Source organism: Lepidochelys kempii, chromosome 21 (genome assembly GCF_965140285.1).
Source record: "Lepidochelys kempii isolate rLepKem1 chromosome 21, rLepKem1.hap1, whole genome shotgun sequence".
NCBI classification, from domain to species: Eukaryota; Metazoa; Chordata; order Testudines; family Cheloniidae; genus Lepidochelys; species Lepidochelys kempii.
The window spans coordinates 7,312,365-7,330,581 of record NC_136400.1 but is presented as its reverse complement, the minus strand read 5'-3'; the positions used below and the strand labels follow the sequence as shown (position 1 = coordinate 7,330,581).

Here is an 18,217-nt window from a genome sequence, read left to right as displayed (position 1 = left end):
TTGTGGTGTCTGGGCCCCTGGCCTAGTGCTATATTTTGCCCTCAGGAATAGCAAGGAAGGGGGCCAAGGTTTTGAGGTATTCACATTTCCAAAGGCCAGCAGCACTGAGTCAAAGTACAAGAGCACCCCAAAAAGGATGAAAAATAGGCCAAAGCCCACAAGACCCATGCCCATCTCTGCAACAGCTGGAGGGTTAGTTATTAGGAGCACAGCAGCCAGAGGAACAATGTGGTTACTACAAAGGAAGTGTTGGATGGTGCCATCTTAGGTCACCAAATCCTCCCTTGTGGCAGATTATCCCCAAGACTGGTGGTTCACACTTTGGTTAGATTCACCAACCAGTCAAACTGTGCTCCTGATCCCCCACACTGGTTATCAAGAGGCTAAAAAAGAAATTACTCCCACCAGCAAATAGGTCCATTAAAGTGAGAAGGGAATTTAAAACTTGCTATACAAAATGTTCTTCTGATCCCTAAAAGGCTAGCCACATTACCAAATCAATGCTAGTTTGGATCTTACCCAAAATACCATGCTGCCAGCCATTCTTTTAGTATCTAAAGCTAAATGATTATTATAAAAGAAAGGGAAGACCAGAGTTGTTAAATGGTCAAAGCAATCAGATACATATATATGACTTCAGAGTCCATATATCAGGTTCTTAGCAGTACTGGTGAGTTTGCTGGCTTGTAAAGTCCCCCTGGAACACATCCAAAGTTTGGATGGGTGTCTCAGTCCTTTGTTCAAAGCTTCAGTTTATAGAGAAGTTACTGCAGAGGTGAGAAGCAGGATTGAAAAGAAAAGAGACTATGCAGCTGCCTTTTTATAGCCTTTCCTATGGGGCTTGTACATCCTCTGTCCCAAACAGAAGCTCACAGCACATGGTCACAGAAAAGCATTTGAGTCCCCTGCCCACAGGCATGTCCCTAGTACAGGTCCTGCTGACTCATCAATGGCTGCCTTCTCTCAGTAGCTTCACTGTATAGCTGATTGGCATCAGCATTATCTAGCCTGCTTAATTGCCTATCAAGGACAATCTGTCTGGGGGTGTCACCCAGAAACAGCACAAGTTTGAGATACAGATATCACATATTATTAACTCACAATACAAAGATGATACGTTCCTATGAACAAGATCATACTTAGCAAATTATAATATTATTGATATCAATATTACCCAATTGCAATGCATCTTACAAGATATGCCATGTAAAGTATCAATGGAAAAGCTATAAATGGTCATCTATAGTCCATACAGCATCCCACACCTCTCTCTATGGGTATTTAAGGAGAGAGAAGGAGACAGTCTGAAAAACCAGCTGGAAAATGATTTCCTGAGAAACTGAAGTGGTTTCCATGTGGCAGAGGTCACCTCCTAATCCCCACCCTCTTCAAAATGGAGCTGATCCAAAGATCTGGACTCACTAAGTCTTCCCATTGCCTCGAGTGGGCTTTGAGTCAAGCCCAGGGCTCTCCAACTTATTTATCAGCCAAGGATGGGATGTCGTGGGGGTTTAGAGCAATGAGAAGCTGATCTGAAAACCCAGGAGGCACCTGCAAACCTTTTGTGTGTCAGGGCATGAGTTACTCACTTATTGTCTTCTGCAGGGAGATTTGGCGCTCACTAACAGTGCTGAGAGAAGGGCAGGCAAGAGCTCACCAAACCTCCAACACGCCCAGCTCTGCCAATGGCTCTCACTCATAACCCCCCTCTGCAATTCTAGGCCTGAGCTCCCCACACACACACCCCAGCTGTGCCCATAGTCCTGACCCACAGTCCCCTGCATCCAGTCCTGAGCACCCCACTGCCAGCGCTTCTCCATCCTGACCCACAGTCCACTGCTATGCCAGTCCTGGGCTCCCCGACTCCAAGCATCAATAACAGACAGCTCACCCTTGCCTTATATTCCTTCACCTTGGCATTGTAGGCCCAGACCTCATCTGAGCAGACACTGCCAGTTGTGGTGAGTTATGGGTTCTGCAGAGCCATGAAATACATGTTTCCCTCTTCTGTGGAATGGTGTTTCTGTGGTGTTGACAAACAGCCACTGGGTTTTGCATGGGCAGTAGCAGACTCAGGGCCTTTGGGGCAGGACGGATGTTCACTGTGCCTCAGACACTCCCTGATCTGCTGTGACTGGTGCTGACAGAGCAACCTCCAGCTCAGACTTGGCTCTGAGCTCCAGTGGTTACAGCTTTGCACACCAGATAGAGGAGAAAAGCCAGCATCTTGAAGCTTTTCAACTTCAATTAATTACCAGTTGGGCCAGCAAAAGGCTCAGAATTGCTCTATAGACTGGAGGTTAGGCTGTTGATCTTGAGAGAGTTTGGGGGGGGGGGGAGAGAGAGAGACAGACCCTGCTTCAACTCTTCTCCCTGCCTGTTAAGAACAGGTTTGAAGAGGGAGCTTCTTTCCTCTGGAAGCTGTTCTACTAACTATTAAATGGGGCAAAACAGGACTCCTTTGCAAGAAGCCTGGTATGGCCTAGGATACCTTACCTGAGATGCTGGTTTAATCCCCCCTTCACTGGAGGAGAAGAAAGGATTTGAGCCACAAGCTTTTTCCTGTGCTGGTTTCAGAGCAGGGACTTAGTAGTGAGGGGTGTCCCCTTAACAGCTGGGCCTTTTAAAGTTATTGCCCCTGCGGGGGCGTTAATGATTTACTGAATGAGGAGGTGGAGATTAAAGACCTTCTCAAGGGTCACTGGTTGGGTGCAAGTGGAAGATGTGGGTCCACCCACACACACACCTGATTTCACTCCAGGCTTATGCCAGGGGATATCACAGAGTTTGAGTAAGGGATGCAGCGTCATAGGGATTAGTTGTTAACTCTTCAACAATACTCAGTGAACCCAGGGAAACAGTCTGGCTCAGAGGTGGGGGTTTATCTACTCCAGCTGGTGTGGCTGGGAAGAAATAACTTTTCTTTTGCACAAAGTTGGGGGGTGAGGGAGCAGTATTCCCATAGAAAATATCTTACTTGCCTTCCCCTGAGCTGACCAACACACAGCTCCAAAACCCAATGAGCCCAGCATTACTAGACTTTTATTTTGGGTCTGTGAGCAAGACTTGGAATGTCAACAGGTGCCAGAGATGCACAAAGCCTGCAGCACCATTTGTTCAAAGGCAAACAATGCTAGTAGCAGGCCTTGGGTATCATTGGTGGTGCAAATTTAGGGTCACAGTCAAAGGACTGCTGAGATGAAGCTCCCTTCTCCTGCTAGCAAATGACCTGTGCTTAATTTTAAAGTGCTGTAAAATGCAAATATAGAGCCAGACTGGCTTGAGAACTGGTATGCTAGATGCAGACCCAGAATACTGTCAGGGTTTAGTTTTTGTGTCAGTTGAGCCTCTCCTTTCCCCTGAACTCCAGCAGCATTTTAGTTGGAGGTACAGAGAGCACTGAGGTAGCAGGCATGCAGTGCTGAGTAGGGGAGTGAACTGAGTGAGCTCAGTTCATGCCACAGCCACACAACCCAGCATTCAAGGCAGCCAAGAGTGGACACACACAGTCTACAGTATAGGCACACAAAGGGCGGGTGGAGCCTAAGTCCCAGGTTTCGGCATCGCTGTGATCCACAAAACCCCTGCTCGGCTGCCGCCTGACCCTGGATGCACCTCAATTCACTTGGTGCCTAGGTTTTTGCTGTAAAAGTTCCCTCCGTGCATATGTGTCTGCCTCTGAGCACATACCCTGCTGCCATACTCGGCACCAGCTGCCTATTATTATGCCTGAGCCCCAGCCCAATTCTCAAACCAGAGGCCAACAGACATTGCCCTGCCTGTCGTCCCTGCAGCACTGGAGCTGGGAGGCACACTCAGCATCCGCCGAAATCCACACAAGCGGGGAGACTGCATCCCTTATAGCTGTTAGGTTGAGGTGCGCACCCAGGATAGGGGAGAACCTGAGGCAGTTTCCTCCCTCTGCCCAATGCACAGCGGGGATTGAGAACAGGGATCTGCCGCCTCCCAGATGAGTGTCCTGAGCGGGGAATGAGCTTGCCCTCGTAACCTTTAAGCCCCAGTGGTTAGGGGCCTCACGTGGGCTGTAGTAGATGATAGTTTAACACACACACACACCCCACAGCCCTCCCCTCCTTCTCCTCTAAAAAGTGAGATGAACAGGGATCTGCCGTCTCTCAAGTGAGTGCCCTGAGCTAAGGATATTTTCATGTGGGTTGGTGAAACTGTTCCACTTTAATTAACGCTTAATTGGGCCACAGACAGCCTGAGAATCACTCTATCATCTAGTGTTTCGGGTAGTCAGCAAGGCTGGGGGAGAGTGATGTTTGATGAAAAGGAATTTGAATAGCACCCACCTACCTCTCAAGTTGTGGTCCCAACTGCTGGGCTATAAGGTATTCTGCTGTGCGGGCTCCTTTAACCTTTCCTGTTGAAACGGTTCCACTTTAATTAACTATGAATGGGGCCAAAGCAAGCTCTAAAGATAAGAAGCGTGCTGTAGCTCAGGGGATAAGGCTCTTTCATGAGTTGCTGAAGACCCTAGTTCAAGTCTTTCCTGTGCTGAATGGGGGGCAGGGATTTGAAGTGGGAGTGCCCTTGGCCTTTCCTCTTGAAGCTGCTTCCACTTTAATTAATTCTTAAATGGTCCAAAGCAAAGGTAATTTGCAAGCAGCCCTGTATAGCCTGGTGGCCAGGGCTTGTACCTATGGTGTGGGAGAGCCTGGTTCAAGTCCCCGGTCCTGAAGGAGCTAGGATTTGAGCTGCATGTATCTTTTCTCTTGAAGCTGTCTCCACTTTAGTTAACTATAACTGGGCCGGGCAACAGTCTAGGGTCACTCTATAGTCCAGTGGTTAAGTTGCTTGCTTAGGAGGTGGAGGATTCTGGTTCAAATCCTTCCTCTGACTATTTAAAAGGATTTGGAGAAGGCTATCCCACCTCCCAGGAGAGAAGTGGGAGGTTCCTGTTTAGGTCCCCTTTCGCTTGCGGAAGGCCCTTGTCTTTCTGGAAACAGAAGGGGGTTTGAACAGAGATCGCTCACTTCACAAGAGTGGTGGGTGGGGGGTGGGCGTGGGAGGTGGGAGGGGCGGTGGCTGGGGGCCCAGGTGGGGGGTGGGGCTGGGAGGTGGGTGGTCTCCTAGGAGGTGGGAGAGCCTTGGCACAACCCCTTGCAGAGGAGGGGTTGGGCCTGGGGTCTCCCACAGCCTGGGCGGGTAGCCTAGCCGCGGGGGACAAAAGAGTGACTTGCTTTTTTAAGGTGCCCCCCCCCAAATATTTAAGTAAAAGACCCCAGAGGCAGCCGATGCATGTTGTAAACCCCTTCCCCATGGCAGGGATTGAACCAGGGCCCTCAGCATCCCAGGGGGATGCCCAAACCTCTACACCAGAGAAGGCACCTCTTTAGAGGAGCTTGCTTTGGAGAAATTCATAGTTTGTTAAAGTGGAAGCAGCTTCAAGAGGAAAGGTTAAGGGCGCTCCCTCTCCAAAGGCCTGTCCCTCCCCAGGTAGAGGGAGGAACTGAACCAGGATCTTCAGCATCCCAGGAACAAACACTAACCTCTGAGCTACAGAGGGCCCTTTACTATTAGTGCTTGCTTTGCCCCAATTCATAGCTAATTAAAGTGGAAGCGGCTTCAAGAGGAAAGGTTAAGGGCGCTCCCTTTCAAAAGACCTGTCCCTCCCCAAGTAGAGGGAGGAACTGAACCAGGATTTTCAGCATCCCAGGAACAAACACTAACCTCTGAGCTACAGAGGGCTCTTTACTATTAGTGCTTGCTTTGCCCCAATTCATAGCTAAAGTGGAACAGCTTCAACAGCAAAGGTTAAGGGTACTCCCTCTTCAAAGGTCTGCTCCTCCCCAACCAGACATAGGGATTGAATCCAGGTTTTCAACATCCCAGGGAACTACCCCAACCTCTGAACTACAGAGGGTGTCTCATTTTTGCTGCTTTGGCCCAATTAATGGTTAATTAAAATGGAACAGCTTCAATAAGAACCACTACTCTAGATCCTATTTGTAAACAGCTCAGTAGATTTTTGTTAGCACTGCAGCTTTTAGCAACTGGCAATGAATCTTTTAAGGTTTATGTTTATGGTCCTGTGCATTATAAGTAACAATGTGGAGTAGAGAGCCATGATGGAGGCTGTAACTCTTCTGCTGTGGTCCTTTTAAAACCTTACTGTGAGTAAAAGTATCATCATTCATTGAAAGTTGTAATTAAAGGGGGAAATAAAGCCATTGGGCCAAATCCTGAAGTCCTTCATAATGCAAAACTCCTACAATTGCCCAAAAAAGGAAGAGCTTTTCTAGATGTAGTCCATTAGCTGTGTGTTATGGTTCTGTACCATTTGACCTAGTTTTGTGCACATACAAATCCCAGCAAGCTGTGCTGGTTTTATAACTCCCTTCAGCACAAAACCAGGTCTGATAACGCTCTCAGGAGGTGCAGCTTGTCAGGAAATTATTTAAGAAGCTCCTCACTGTTCTAATGGGTGTAAATTGATATGTATTAGCTTCAAAGCTTCCATTTAAAAAACAAACCCTGTTCAATATCCCAGCTTAATGACAGAATCTGAATCAAGTTCTGCAGTTATAAACAATGCTGAGAGCAGGATTTGGCCCACACTACCTAGCAAGTTATTGCTTTGCCAGCTCTGAACGTTTCGGCCATGTGCTCTTCAGGACAGGGCCTATGGTATGTGTGCTGTGCCGAGCACACAATGGGGCGCCCCTGGCCTTACCCTAAAACTGTTCTGTGCTAAGGAGCAGTGAAGTTGCCATGCAGTTTGTCCAGTTTCAATAGGACATATCAAATACCGGTCAGACAAACACACCACCAGCAAATGCATCTATACACCAATTCAGTTGCCCTGCTGAGCTGCTCTCTGGTTTTGAGCAAAGGGTGACTGAAAGGTTACCAATTGTGCCTCTGGGTGCACCATGTGCCACTCTGATCACTGGGAAGTCACATGCACATCTCAGGACGGAGCCACCCCATCAACTGGCAGTACAACTTGAATCAGTCTTTGCATTTGAAAAGCAAGCCACATCACCATAACCACGTATTTCAACGAGCCAAATGGGACCTGCCAACCAGTCCTCTCTACACAAAGCGCTAGGATTTAAGGGCAAAATCTTGTCCCTACTGCTGCCTGCAAACAAGCTGTACATTCCAAGAGCCATCCAGGCTGTGTGGCTTGGGCCCAAGTGAGCAAGAATGGAAAGGGGAGGGGGGGTGCACACAGCTGCATATGTGACATCCCAGCCAAGACACTCTTGGGGAGCTGGGTGATCTTCCAAGCTCTCACAAAAGCTAGGCAGGAGCACTGGAACAAGGGGGCCCAGGTCCTCGTCACTTTTAGAAGTGATAGCCCTCCCATTTTTTACCGGCTGTAAGGGAAAGTGAAGTACGGGAGGAGAGTGAGCAGAGGGCAGGGTCTTGGGGGGAAAAGGCAGCATGGGAGCGGGGCCTTAGGGGAAGGGGCAGCGCTAGGACAGTGACTCAGGGAGAAGGGGCAGCACAAGGGCAGGGGCTCAGAGCGCCATGAGGGTGGGGCCTCGGCACAGCACAGTGTGGGGCCTCAGGGGAAGGGGCAGTGCAGGGGGCAGGGTTTGGGCACTGGTGCTCCCCTCCCCCCCCCCTTTAGGGAGCCTCCCTAGAGGCAGGAATGGTGGAGTCTCCTGCTTCCACAGGAGATATGCTAAAGGTGGAAAAACCTTTCCTGTACCTCTAAGCATACTCATGCAGTGCAGGTGTTAGAAATCCCTGTACACTGAGGACGGTTTCCTCAGATTGCTGGGAGCAAAACTGATATCTTAACAAGGGGTTTGACTGGCTTGGAGGAGGATTAGGGAAAACTGCAAAGTATCCCAGGGCAACTTGTTCAATAACTGCACCTCATATTGGCTCGTCAATGTGTAGCCTTCCTGTCAAAAGATGAATTAACGCCAGCCAGGGGCCTGGCCATATGTGGTTTTATTGTATGACGATGTTAGTAAACCAGGCCCTCCCTGCTCTGCAGTAGATTACACAGGTAGCAGTGGCAGGATACCTTACTGGGCATTGTTATAAACAGAACAGCAGTTGTAGTATTTCTTTGGCAGGGGAAGAGACCTGGACCAGCCTCTCTGTGTAACAGGAAACAGACGTCGGGGTGCAGGTGCAGAGGGTTGGTGTAATGATACCCACAAAAGGTATCTCAGTAGATAAACTACACATACAAGTTATGAAATGGGGTGAAGAACACTAGTTCTTCATCTCCAAAACACAAGTGTCTACCATGTGAGCCAAAGGCGATTGCCTGTTGCAAACTGTGGTGGTGGTGGTAGGTCTAGCCCCCACAGAGCAAATATCTCCAACACCCAGAGGTGGGACATTGCATGGGGAGGTCTATGAGTTACTACAGAGAATTCTTGGGCAGGTGCCTAGCTTGTGGGTCCTGTCCACATTCTCAGGGTCTAACTGATCACCATATTTGGGGTCAAAAAGCAATTTTCCCCATGTCAGATTGCCAGAGAGCCTGGGGGTTTTCACAGCATAGGGCCCAAGCCCCTTGCAGGTTTAAACTAGTGTAAATGGGGGAGTCACTGTAACTTGAAGTCTTTATACCATGATTTGAGGACTTCAGTCACTTGGCGAGAGGTTATGGATCTATTACAGGAGGAGGTAGGTAGGTAGGTGAGGTTCTGTGGTCTGCAATGTGCAGGAGGTCAGACTAACTATCATGACAGTCCCTTCTGACCATAGGTATGATATGCACACTGCACTGGTATGGGTCCCATGAGCAGAGAATTATCAGATTGCAGTACACGCATCTCAGTTAATGAATAGTGAATCATTCAAATTCTGTTGAATCTAGTGTTGGATTCATGTGCAGAATTGTTCTGAGTCTCAGCGTGCTTATGAAACCCCCAGTGCTGCTGTATGGTTTTTAATGCAGTTTTTGTTCCATTAGCATCTGATCTTTGTGGGTGCATCTTTATTTTGTAAGCCACCCTGCAACGTGTACCATGTTGTAAGGTATGTTGTCTTTTCTTTCCTTTTCCCTCCTGGCCCCATCCTCCTCCCAAGTACCCAGTGCCCCCAGGTATATCAGAATCCGACAGCCTAACCTGGAAACCATCACTTTGGAATGGGACCACCCTGAACACCCCAATGGAATTCTCACTGGATACAACCTTAGATACCAAGCCTGTACGTTCCACACCTGTTTATTTTTCTCAACTGATCAATTATTTTTAACTCATCAAGTATTCTCTTGGGTGAGTAGGTTATTCAGTGCCAAACCCCGAAAGAGTTCCTTCTCCCAGGTGCTAAAAGGTATTTTCCAAAATATGACAGCACAAGAGTAGCGCTTTAAAGAATGAGAGACTTCCATGACAAGGTAAAACATCTGCTATTTCTGAAGGGGACAAGTCCTGCTGCAGTGCTGAGTGCCTGCAATATTTCAGTGTAAGCCAGGAGGAGTTGCAGATGCTCAGCATCTCGCAGGACTTGGCCATAGGAGGAAAAATAAGGCTTAGCCCCAGACTGCAATAATAAATTGCAAGCAAAGTCTAAATACAGTGAGATCAGTACAGCAGATTCTCTCTCTCTCTCACACATGCACACCCCCCTCCCTCCTGGAAGATTACTGTACTGCAGAAAGAGTGAAACTGCCCCCACAGTATCCCCAAACAGTATGGAATTCACTGCAATGCAGAGGGCCAAACACAAGGACTATGCACAATACAAGTCTCATTGTGAGAGCTTAAGCAGGACATGTACCAGCCCTCTCCATGGGTGTGAATCTCATCTCTAGCCAGGAGGGGTGCTGGAACAATTTGTGTAGTGTGTGTGGGAGGGGTTGGGTGTGAAAGCCATTGAACCAAACTGTAAACCCTGGATATAATGGAAACCAGAGGGTGCAGCAGCACCCCCCTGCACCCTTAATTCCAGCACCTATGCTAGTCAGTACAGTTCAGCTGTGCCATTACTCAATGCACACACCACCAGGAGGCAGCTGGCTGCTGTTGCTCTCTCAGACAGGTTTTGTTGCATCTCCACAAATCTTTCTGTTGACCATAGTCAATCCAGAAGTATATTGGACCATCAGCTGATTTCCGCTCCTGGCCCAGGGTGGGAGGAGATGAAATGTGTAACATAGCATGTGTCTGAAACAAAGCTGAAGCCTATTCAGCTTGCCTTTCTCCCCAGTTAATGGATCCAAAACGGGCAGAACACTGGTAGAGACCTTCTCCCCAAACCAAACAAGGTTTACGCTCAAGAGGACAGACCCCATCTCGCGCTATAGATTCTTCCTGCGTGCTAGGACACAGGTGGGAGACGGAGAATCCATTGTGGAAGAGTCACCAGCCCCGCTGAATGAAGGTAAGTGGAGGAGAGCATTGCTGTGACTTTGCGGGTGGGGTACATGTCCCAGAGGAGTTAAAACACAAGGAGCATTATGCACATCTTCCAAAACTACAGACTACACTGAAAATCACATACAGTATGTGGTTTTACTAAGGGAAAAGGGGGTAACTTTCTCACTGTGACATGAGCAGAGCCGATAGTCCCTGAGCAAGAAAGTTCTACTCTATGCCTTAGTTACCCATCTGTAAAATGGGGATAGCACTGTTAAGGATGTTGTGCAGATAAAATCCATTCATGATTCTGAAGTGCTCAGATACTCCATTAATGAGGGCCATATGAGTAGCTAGTTAGGCAAAAGTAGTGACTGCTTTTCCAAATTTAGGAACATAGGGACTGCCATAGTGCAGCAGAATAATGGTCCATCTACCTCAGTGTCTTGTCTCCAACAATGGCCAGCACCTGATGCTTCAGAGGAAAGTGCAAAAACCCTCAGAGAGGACAATTATGAAACAATAACCTGCCCTTATGGGAAGTTTCTTCCTGACCCCAGGCAGTTAGTGGTTGTCTTATGCCCTGAAGCATGAGGGTTTCTCTCTTTTACAACTACAGAGAAATGCTTGCTCCATGCACAGCAGTAGACAGTCTTCTTGATGCCTGCCCTCTTCACATGCTGTGTAGCATCAGTTAGATATATACTCTATGGGGAGACAGTGTATGCAGAGTGAGAAACTTTCTAGTAGGCCTTTGCTTAAAGAAGATTTAGGTTAGATATTAAGAAAACTTTCTAGTTACAAAGATAATTAAGCACAGGAAAGGGTTACCTAGGGGGGTTGTGGAATCCCTGGCACTGGAAATTTTAAAGACCAGGTCAGACAAAATTCCCATCAGGGATGGTCAAGAACCAATTTATTTGGTTCTGCCTCAGTGTGGGAGGCTGGAGTAAATGACCTCTTGAGATCCCTTCCAGCCATACATTTCTATGACCCTTTTACTGTAGCTCCACATGGAGTTCACCACAGAAATGTTGAGTGCAGATTCCAGTAATGGTATTTACATTGAAAAATCTCTTTGAACAATACTGCTGTGTCGATGTTATGCTTGGGAGACAGTGGGCCAGAGCGATCCAGCGAGGACGTATCCATGGGATACAAAAACGTGGGTGATCTAACCATTCCAAAGGTGGCAGGCATTGGCAGGCTGCTAGGGAATCCCTGCAGTTTGACAAGCTGCTAGATCGAATGAGAAGCAGCACCTCGACTGGATTTCATTGCCCAACCTGGTGCGCTGTCAGGGTAGATGGGGAATGTTAGTCTCTAGCTGCTAGCCCACAGGCAGGAAGGAGAGGCTGTTGGGGGTCTGCACTCAATCTCGCAAAAGAAATGAAGGGAGTGAGGAAAAGACCCAAGTTAATTAAGGAGTTTTGGAGATCACTGTGTGTTTAGTCATTAATGGTGGGGTTTATGCCAGGATATTTGTAATTGACCCTCAAAAGCTACAACATACAGTATTTTGGCATTTGCCCTAGGAGGGTCCAGTAAAGAGGAGAAAACTTTAACCCAGCCAGTGTCAGGAGATCTAGGTTATCAGTATAACTAGGAAGACAATCAAAGGGAGACAGCACTGTTGTCTAGTGGTTAGAATCAGAGCTGACAGGGTTTAAATTTGGGGTGGGAGGGTCCACTTAATCCATCCCCCAGATGGACTGTGCCATTGATCCACAAAGATGCTTCTACTGAGCTGAGCTCTCTCTTTTTCCTGGAAGAGAGTGCACACTTCAGGTAGCCACCAGAGGGAACTATCCAACATTATTTACCCAGGTCTAGGAATTCCTCTGAAATAGCTTTGTATCTTCCCTGTAGTTACAAAGTGCATTTCTGAGACTGTGCCAGTATGTAGAACATGAGGGAATAACCTCTCTTACTTTTAGGGTGCCCAAACTCTGAAGTATAATAGCTCACTACTGTATAACTCCTGATAGGATTCTGTTGACAGAGAAACAAGGTGGCACTCTTGGACTGAGCTATTGCCAACCTACAAAGAGAAAGTGTAGTCAACAACTGTGACCAATAACTGGCATGCTGTGTTCTTTGCAAGGCCTACTGCATGCTACAGCTTGACCCAGTCTAGCAACAACCATCTTCAGATATAGATGTCAAGTACAGTTCTTCGAGTGATTGCACATGTCCATTCTAATATAGGTGTGCGCTTGCCCCAAGCACAATTGGTGGAAATTTCTCCCTCAGTGGTGACTTGTCGGCTCTGGCGGCCCATAGTGTAGGTAGAAAGGGCCAGGCCGACCCTGTGCCCCATCAGTTCTTTCTGAACGCTGGTGACGGTCACTGGAGCTACTCTCCTTGCTGCAGCAACACCAGAGAGCTCAGAGCAGTCACCTCACATTGTTGGCAGGAGCATACTAGTGCTCATAGAGAACACTGCAGCCATGTTCTACCTCGACAGACAGGGAAGGCTCACCCTTCCCCCCTGTGTCAGGAAGCAGTTTGCTTATGGGAATTCTGCGTAGTCCACTCAATCCAGCTCAAGGCTTCTCGCCTTCCGGGAGCACAGAACAAGCTGGCAGATCACCTCAACAGATCTTTCTCCAATCACCATGAGTGACTCCTTTGCCCAGACATCTTGAGGGACATTTTCCAGCGGTGCAGAACTCCCCCAAAGACCTGTTTGCGACCAGACTCAACAGAAAGTGTCACTAGTTTTGCTCCCTGCAAGGTCACAGACCGGGGTTCACTTACAGATGCCTTCTTGCTCCCGTGGAGCACCTGTTCTACGCTTTCCCTCCTATCCCATTCATGCACAAGGTTCTGCTGAAAATCGAGCTGGACAGGGCGTGGGTCATTCTCATAGCCTCAGCCTGGCCCCGTCAGCACTGGTTTGCCACGCTGCTAGGCCTTTCCTTAGCAACTCCGATACTGCTCCCTGGACTCCCCGACCTGATCTTCTAGGACCACGGTTGACTGCTCCACCTGAACTTTGGCACCCTCCACCTGACAGCCTGGAAGCTACATGGCTAAATACCGCAGAGCTGGCCTGCTCGGAGCAGGTCTGCCAGGTCCTGTTAGGTAGCAGGAAGCCCTCTCCCAGGGCTACATACCTCTCCAAATGAAAATGGTTCTCCATTTGGGCTTCCCAACACGGTCTCTCACCCATGCAGTCATCACTACAGGTCATGCTTGAGTACTTGTTACACCTGAAACAATAGGGGTTAGCGATTTCATCGATTAAGGTACACCTCACAGCGATTTCAGCATTTCACTCCCCGGTGGATAACTGTTCTGTTTTCTTACATGAGAGGTCTCTCTGTTTCCTCAAGGGCCTAGAAGGTGGTTTTGCAGTTTCACAGTAATCAGTCAATCCTCTTGCCGGTTTTCTACCCGAAACCACACATGAACAGGGAGGAGCCACGTCTCCACTCTCTGGATCTCAGACGTGCCTGAGCATTCTACACAGAGACGACCACCCAACTCTTCACAGTGGTAGCTGGCAGGATGAAAGGCCTCCCTGTCTCGACTCAGAGGATCTCACCCTGGATCACATTGTGCATTCGCACATGCTACGAGCAGGCAGGTGTTCCACCACTAGGTATCCTGTCTGCCCACTCCACAAGAGCGCAAGCGTCATCAGCGGTGATCCTGGTCCATGTCCCTGCCTAGGGCATCTACAGAGCAGCGACTTGTATGTCAGCGCATACGTTTTCTACTCATTACACCATCACTCAACAGGCCAGCGACGATGACAGTTTCGGTCGAGCTATGTTGCAGTCAGGATGTCCATGAACTCCGAGGCCAACACCTGTACAACTGCTTGGGTGTCACCTACGTTGGAATGGACATGTGCAATCACTCAAAGAGGAAAGAAGGGTTACTAACCCTTCCATAACTGTTGTTCTTCGAGATATGTTGCACATATCCATTTCAAGACCCACCCTCCTTCCTGAGTTGGCCGGAAAGAAGGAACAGAGGGAGCGTGAGATCAACTGATCCCTTTATACCAGTGCCATGAGCGCACTGCACCAGAGGGCGCCAGAGCCAACCCGACGGGTACCACTGAGGGAAAAACGTCTGGCAACTGTGTTCGGGGTATACACCCACCTACTCTGGAATGGACATATGCAACACCTCTCGAGCAACCACCGTTATGGAAAGGTTAGCAACCGTTTTTTCTGCCAAAACCGTGTGCTTGACAACCCTTTATCAATATCCCTCATCCATCAGGGAGGTCATTTATTGTGCTAAGCTATCGTAACCCAAGTTAGGTTAGGCCACACGCTTATCTGGATCAAGCGCTTTCTGAATATAAACCCCCACCTGTATTACCTTTTTAGGTCTTTGGAACATTCAAATCACAGCAGCAATAGCAACTCCCCTGTGCTAAGCATCGCACAGCAGGGCCCACATATTTTCTGCCAATCTTAAATTGTTTTTATTGGTGCAAGGAGAGTTATAAAACAAATGCATTCTCTAGTCCACAAAACCCCAAGAGCCACTGCAGAGACAGGCTGGGAGAGGCATGGTGCCACTTTCCCATCACCCCAGTAATCAACAGACGACCCGCAGAAGGAAACTGCCACAACTCACAGATTCATAATAGGATAAAACGCCCATTGTGAGACATCGATCAAATGGAGTGAAAGGTCAGGAGCCCTTAGGGATGGAAGACAGACAAAGCTGTCTCTTTCTCTTCTATAGCACTCGCTGACATACAATTCAATTAAACTTCCGATTTTATTTAATGGGTGTTTGCTTTTCTTTTTCCTCCTTAATTGTATGGTGGGTTGGAAAGGTATCCTATTGAAAATAGAGTAAAAATGAAAGGCTTCCTATATGTCTTTAAGCAGACAGGCTCCAGAACTGTTACACAGTATTGTAATATTGGCAAAACTGACGTTCAGTGGCGTGGGTCCCTGCCATACACTGTTTTTTTCTGAAGCAGCGGCTTCAGTGAATGCCCTGCTTAGAGGACATGAATAACAACCCTTAGGTTGGTTTGTTCCACATATGCTTGTTGTTCACTTTGCTGGGTCACGGATAGTTATACTTTCCTAACAGATCTGCGGCGTTTGCCCACCGCTATCCCACAGTGCTAGCTGAGATGCATTACATTTCCTTCCCCTTACTAGGAATGAGAAATAACTCTCTCAGATACCACTGTAAATACAGGCCGTGAATTGTCAGCCTAAAAAAGGCAAGTTTCCCTTTCCTTGGTAAAGACAGACAATGGCACTCATTGAGAGTTGGCTTTGACAGGTCAACCAATCCATTATCCATTAGTGAAAACAAAGAGTAAGGGTGAGATCTGCTCATCTCACTTACTTACACAGTCTCACTGAAGCTGCATGAGTAAGGCGAGCAGGATTTGGCCCTAGAACACGAGAACTGGTATATATCTAACACAAGGCTAGGTTGGGCAGGATTCTGTTAATGAATGGTATGTAACCTCAGTAAGCAGAGCGTTGTTTAGCAGCTTTAAATGACTTTGGTTTGATTTTTTACATACCTGCTATAGACCCCCTAAAAAGAACTTGGAACTCAGTGGAAGAAGGTTCAGAAAACCAAACCTTGAAATCAACTGCTTTAGTTCTGTCTTCAGAGATGGATACCAGACTCAGTCATAAATAAACTTACCCAGATGTTGCTTCCATTTCTATCAGGCTGCATTCAACCATGAGGGTAAAATTAAACACAGCTCTGTTTGATTCAGAGATTACAACAGCTTGGGTCAGTTTCACCTTATGTACATAATACGCCCTTTAGTTGGATTTTAGAGCAAGCTGAACGTGGAGGGTCCAATTTTGTCCTCCCTTGAATGAGATGTAAGCACATGCTTAAATGCTTTACTTAATCAAAGCCGCGCACAAGGGCAGAACCTGACCATTAGCATCCATTTGCTGGGGAGGTGGGGTATGTGTAACTGAGAATGATGATTCATCTCTGACTCAATGGAATCTTCCTTCTCTTTGGCCTATGCAAATAGCTATAGTTATTATGCATAGAAAGGGGATTGCTGCGGTGTAGCTAATGCATTTTCTTTCTCTCTTAAACCCTTTGGTGACTGTGTGTATGACTGATCCCCAGTCTCACTAATGTGCTGTGGTTTTATATATTCCTTTGTTTTCTCTTCCCCTCTCTTCTATGCTGTCCTTGTATTCCCCTCCCTATACCTGGCGCTGCACTCTGAAGCCACTCCAACCCCAGGTACCGTACCAACTGGAGGAGGAGGTAACAGGCATGGGGGGCAATGCACAGTCAAGGGCTGTCTCTAGGGTGTGCTGGCACTTAAGCATGCACCACGTTAACCCTTTCAATGAGCAAACTAAGCTGTCGGAGGATAAATTGGCTATAAGAATCCTGCTTTTGCTCCAGAAGGGCCCAACACAGAGAAAACGGGGTGCAGCCTTGTTGTTAGAGCACAGCAGCGGGACAACCAGGGTTGTAGTCCCAACTCTGCACCAACTGCTTTACCTTTCTGCATCTCCATCCTCCACTCTGTCCAATGGGGACAATATGTTGCATTCATGCTGCCTGAGTATGTTACGTGCAGCTTAATTTATGTTTATCCTTAGAATGCATGTGACAATGCAAAGTAGTATCATAAATAAACACCCCCTGCAGGTACTAAGGGTGTATTCTCTTTTCATTGTGCAGCATTTTATACAAATGAAAATTCCTGTACAACTCTACGGCAGCTGTTACTCCCTTCTAGAAATACAGGGGTGCGTTACTTACGTGTATGCTTTGCGGAGCCAAAGTTCTACATGCGAACCCTGCAATGTACATGACACACTGTATTCTCCAGTGGCCAGCAGCTAAAAAGTTCTCTCTATCCCAGGCTTCCATTGAAAGGGTTAAGCATAATGTTTGTGCAGCAGCTATGCATGCTTGCATGTTAGGCTATTTGCTGGCTTTGCCCTCTACTGCATATTTCCGTAACAACACTGAGACACAGAGAAACCATGTTCTTTTGAAAGGGGGTCTCTGCCTGCTTTCTAGGAAACCTAAATCCCCAACTACCCAAAAATGTGTCAACACAGCAAACGCCAAAGCATCACTTCTGAATTTTTTTTCCCTTTTGGTACAAATGAGGGGTTTTCCCCTCTGTAAATGCAATAGCATCACGGGCGTGCAACTTTCAGAGAAACAGCTTTTTCAGAGCAGAGTATTTTGAGCAGATTTTTGCAGAAGCTGTTGCAGCCAGGCTGATCAATCCTGGGTGATTCAGATGAGCAGCACATGGGATCGTGTCTGCCAGTAAATGCATCTCAAATGCCCTGTGCCAATGAAGAGCTATTGATCTGAGATGACAGCACCCATTTTTGCATGCACTAAAGGGATCTGTAAGAAGCCATGCTTTATCTTGTGGACACAGTGCTAAGGATTGGGTAGGGGCATTTGGTTTTCCTTGTAAGGAAATGGGATTTCAATGGAAGATTTTCCTGTGTGCTGACTGCAAACACAGGGCCTGTTTTCAGTCACAAAATGGTGTATTTTAGGTTCTGCTTTTCTACTTCGCAGATGTTCCCTCCCCCCTCTATTTTGTTACAGCAGAGTTTGTTTAATCAATATTATTTTGCAAATTTCCCTCACTTACAGACCTTTCTTTCTTTTACTGTATTGTCACTTCCTAAAACAAAGGGTACCAGATTGGTCTGCTTTGAAGAACTGAATATAAAACATACACAACTTTTTCCGTACAGTTTCATAGCATCAGTGAAACAGGGAACAGCTCATCTGAAGCCTAGTTTAACAGGGATCTAAAATTCCTCTCTGGGCCAGGACCAATGTTTCTAGCTTTGGTGGATCCTGTTGAACCTTAAAATCACGTCTTTCTTCTTATTGCATCCAGTTTCATCATGATTTTAGCAGTTCATATTTCTCAAACTGCTGAAGTG

General features: G+C 47.4%; 2 protein-coding genes across 37 annotated transcripts in view; one reads left to right on the top strand and one right to left on the bottom strand.

The window, feature by feature from the left end:
• RBBP5 (RB binding protein 5, histone lysine methyltransferase complex subunit) overlaps positions 1-18,217 on the bottom strand; it is a 174,565-nt gene that overhangs the window by 9,940 nt on the left and 146,408 nt on the right. The gene's annotated exons all lie outside the window — the stretch shown is intronic.
• Positions 1-18,217, top strand: part of NFASC (neurofascin) — a 187,617-nt gene that overhangs the window by 129,055 nt on the left and 40,345 nt on the right. For 28 of the 34 annotated variants that reach the window (XM_078849742.1, XM_078849746.1, XM_073319989.2 and 25 more), the window contains 3 exons: positions 9,031-9,153; positions 10,156-10,329; positions 16,509-16,523. The exons of 1 other annotated variant lie outside the window; for it this stretch is intronic. In XM_078849742.1, coding sequence (XP_078705868.1) covers positions 9,031-9,153; positions 10,156-10,329; positions 16,509-16,523 — 312 coding nt within the window. The remainder of the gene's footprint in view (positions 1-9,030; positions 9,154-10,155; positions 10,330-16,508; positions 16,524-18,217) is intronic. 5 more of the 34 variants (XM_073319995.2, XM_073319990.2, XM_073319994.2 and 2 more) reach the window with 1 other exon arrangement.